Consider the following 4,073-nt stretch of genomic DNA (forward strand, 5'->3'; position numbering starts at 1 on the left):
TTTTTGGTATCACAACTATGATTACTGACGCTTACAGTCCTATAAAATTCAAAATCAAGCCTTTTTAGTCCTAAAAAGTATGATTTTGGGACTTTTTAGTCCTAAAATCACAATGTATTTTTTAGTTTGAAACAACGCCGTTTTAGTTCCAAAATCGCAATGTACATGACTTTTTGAAACTAAAAATACATGATTATGAGTTTTATGGCACTAAAAGCGACACTTACCATAGTTGTGGTACAAAAAAAATTCTACCCTTATTTTATGGAACTAAAAAAGCATTTTGCCCTCAACCTTGATAAATATTCCCCTACATATTTTATCATTTTTTTTCACTAATTGAAAGGGACTTGATTATTAATTTGGCTGATCGAATTTAATTGGTAGCATCATGGAATGAGAAAATGTCTTCAAAATTTGGTAAATTTGATATGTATGATTAATCAAATTCTTATATAAACTAGTTTTTATCGATCCATATATCTTACATAATTAATTAAGTATGAATTAGATTTTCTTTTTCTTTGTTTTAAAAGAGGATCGATGCTGATTTATTAATTCAAGTATGGATTAGTTTGAATTTCATTTTTCCGCTCTATCTACTTTATCATCCAACAGCTTACTCTCGAACATGATATTTCGATAAAATTGAATTTCCATTTTCTGTCAAACACATGATATAGTCTCATAATGTAGGGAATTTAGCAATTTTAGTTCTCTACTTTACAAAATTTTTCAAAATTGTCACAAAAATTGGGAAAACTCGTTTCATTCAGTTCCCTGCTTTACGGAATATTAAAAATGGTCCCAAATTGAAAAAACTCGATAAATTCAGTTCTTTATTTTAAAAAATTTTTGGGACTAAATATGTCAAATTTTTTCAATTTTAGAATCATTTTGAAAATCTCGTAAATCATAGGATTAAATGCATCGATTTTTTTGTTCTTGATTATTTTAAAAAAATAGAGGACTAAAAGTGTTGATCTTTATGTTCTATGGGATTAAAAGTGTAATTTCGTCACCTCGGGATGCAAACTACATCGATACCTCTTTAAAGATTGCACTTGTAAATTTACAAGAAGTCGAAAATGTTTGTGTAACTGACCTAATCGTAAATAATATCAGTGAGATTAATTACCAATAATAATAACAATAGCTAAGAAGTAATGCCCTTAATATATATTTGCACTAATTATTTTCAAAGGAGGGTACGGCTGAGTTACGATTCGGGCACTCAATAATTCATGTGTTTGACAGAAAATGGAAATTCAAACAACATTATACTCCACAAAAAACTAAATGAACAAAATCGGGTTGCCATATGTGTTACTGATGATGACATGGCAAGATATGATTGGTTGATGGGGGATGTACTAGAATTGGTTTTGCTGAATAGGAGCAGATCTGGGGGTCAGCCCTGGAAGCATCAAACACTACCAGAAACTGTAAGTATGAGTTGTAACCCTTAAACCCAATTGGATGGGTGCAGTGGGTGACACATCAGAAAGAACCCATGTGGGCCCCCCCTTGGAAGTTTCATCCCTCCCCCCCATTACAACCTCAATGGTCTGATGTAAAAGAAGGGTGTGTGGATGGTAGATGCTGCCCATATTAGGTTAAATGGAGCATTAGGGGTAAGAAAAAGCACTTTATTAGATTGTGATAAAATCAGCATTCTTTGAGTCTTGAACAACTGTAAAGAAATCAAACCCAAGACAGATGATTTCAATTTATCTCCCACCAAGCCCCTACATTTTATTTTATTTTAATTTTTTCAATAATTAAAATTCATCATTTAATTCGATACCCCACTTCCAATCCCTCTATATAAATGAACGCGGAGCAAGCATTCCTACTCGTGCTGCATTTTAAGAGTTGAGTTATAGAACTAACTAGCTAGTCGTCTTCGCCTTCTTCGATCATCGATCAAAATGAGTGCTAACTTGGCTTTTGTCTTTGGCCTTCTAGGTAATATACATACATATATGATCATCTCGGTCTCATCTTCATATTCTTATATTATTGCATCTTCATTCTCTTTTTCATATATATATATATATATTTGTGCTATTAAGTGTCAAGAAGAGACAAATAGGCCACATATATACATATACATACATATGCGACATAGACAAGCTTTATTAATTTACACGAAACATTACTTTCTCTACGTACGTAAAGTGCCATGCAGAGCATGCAGATGCACAGACAGATGTTTCTTGATCAATCTAATTGTTGATTAACGAGTATGCAATTGTTCTTGCAGGCAACATCATCTCCTTCATGGTTTTCCTCGCTCCGATGTAAGGCCCATATATATATATGTATGTATATGCATATATGCTTTATTTGAAGTTCAGGGGTTTATTAGTTTCTGTTATGCAGCCCAACATTTTATCAGATTTACAAGAGAAAATCGACAGAAGGGTTCCAGTCTTTACCGTACGTGGTCGGCTTATTCAGCGCGATGCTGTTGATATACTATGCTTTCCTGTTGCCAGACTCCACTCTTCTCATTACCATCAACTCATTTGGCTGCTTCATCGAGACCCTATACATCTGCTTCTACCTATTTTATGCCCCGAAAACTGCAAGGGTACGTGATTTATTCAAACAGAAAAATAATTCCAACTCTGCATGTATATTGTTACCATAATTTTGATTTCAAGTAAAATTGTTTTGCAGCTGCAAACTGCAACGCTTCTCCTTCTGCTAAACGTGGTTGGGATGGGCCTGATTGTTGTGCTAACTCATTTTCTGGCAAAGGATTCGACCCGTGCCCATATCGTGGGGTGGATTTGCCTTGTCTTCTCCGTATCTGTGTTCGTTGCGCCTTTGTGTGTCGTTGTAAGTTATACTTACTGAGTTAAAGGACGAAGACGTACAAATTGCTCTTAATATTTATATATAGAGTGACCCTACGTACTAATCAAAATTCATTTGTTGCCACTTTTTCTTTTGCATGTATCGTTTTCCTTAGAGACAAGTTATACGAACCAAGAGCGTTGAGTACATGCCGTTTCTTCTATCGTTTTTCCTCACCCTCAGTGCCGTCATGTGGTTCTTCTACGGCTTACTACGCAAAGACTATAACATTGCGGTAAGTATATATATATATTCACATAAACACATTTGAAATTAATTATTCAACACACACGAATCAAAATAATCTGAATCTTTTCTTTTTCAGATTCCTAATATTCTAGGGTTCATCTTTGGAGTGCTCCAAATGGCGCTCTATTTAGTGTACAAGAACGCGAAAAAAGCAATACAAGAAAAGCTTCCTGAAATCATAGAGATGGAAGAGGAGAAGCAGAACAATACCATTCCAGCTGAACTCAAAGAGCAGATTATTGATGTTATGAAGCTGAGTGCAATAGTGTGTTCGGAGATCATTCCGGTGGTTCCCCACCTCATCGACGATCATGCACTCAACGTCGAGGCAGCAGACAAAGTCAAGCCCGGAGATGAAACCCTCAAAATGATCTGTACCTGAAAATTTTATTCAACTATTAACCTTTTTTAATTTAACTCGGTGTGGAGATTAATGGCGTAATTGTGCCAATTAAATAACTACTTGTAATGTGTTCTTGTTTAGTCTATGTTTGCCTAATTCGTGTTGTATCATTATTAATTCAGTGCAAGTGTAATCTATATATCATTATTATTATAATTAATCTTCAATTCTTAGTTTCTTCTGTTGTTATGTAATCACGTTAGCAAGAAAATAATTCAATAGCTTCAAAATTTTTTTAAATTGAAATCATAACTCATTGAGATAATTTTAACAAATAATTTTTTTATTAAATTTGTTGCTGATTAACAACGAAACAACGAATCCCAGTCATTTGTATTATAGCATTATGTCTTGTAGTGTGAATAATTCGTTTAAATGTTTATATATATATATATATATATTATATGTATGGTATATTATATATATACATTACGCGTATATATTTTATCCTGAAATAGAAAAATATCGATACCACCATGCACAAGAAACTGCGAAGCATAGTCAAAGGATGGATATTTGGTTCCCTGAGGAAGGGAAACCTCATTCTACAACAAGA

The 4,073-nt window shown here is 33.7% G+C and overlaps 1 protein-coding gene across 1 annotated transcript; it reads left to right on the top strand.

Annotated features, from left to right (window-relative positions):
• On the top strand, positions 1,847-3,668 carry LOC105158159 (bidirectional sugar transporter NEC1). The gene is made up of 6 exons (XM_011074803.2): positions 1,847-1,968; positions 2,267-2,303; positions 2,386-2,596; positions 2,686-2,847; positions 2,981-3,100; positions 3,191-3,668. Exons 1-6 carry the CDS (start codon positions 1,932-1,934, stop codon positions 3,494-3,496), a joined length of 873 nt encoding a protein of 290 aa, XP_011073105.1. The 5' UTR covers positions 1,847-1,931; the 3' UTR covers positions 3,497-3,668.

This window comes from Sesamum indicum, linkage group LG3 (assembly GCF_000512975.1).
Source record: "Sesamum indicum cultivar Zhongzhi No. 13 linkage group LG3, S_indicum_v1.0, whole genome shotgun sequence".
In the NCBI taxonomy this organism is placed as follows: Eukaryota; Viridiplantae; Streptophyta; class Magnoliopsida; order Lamiales; family Pedaliaceae; genus Sesamum; species Sesamum indicum.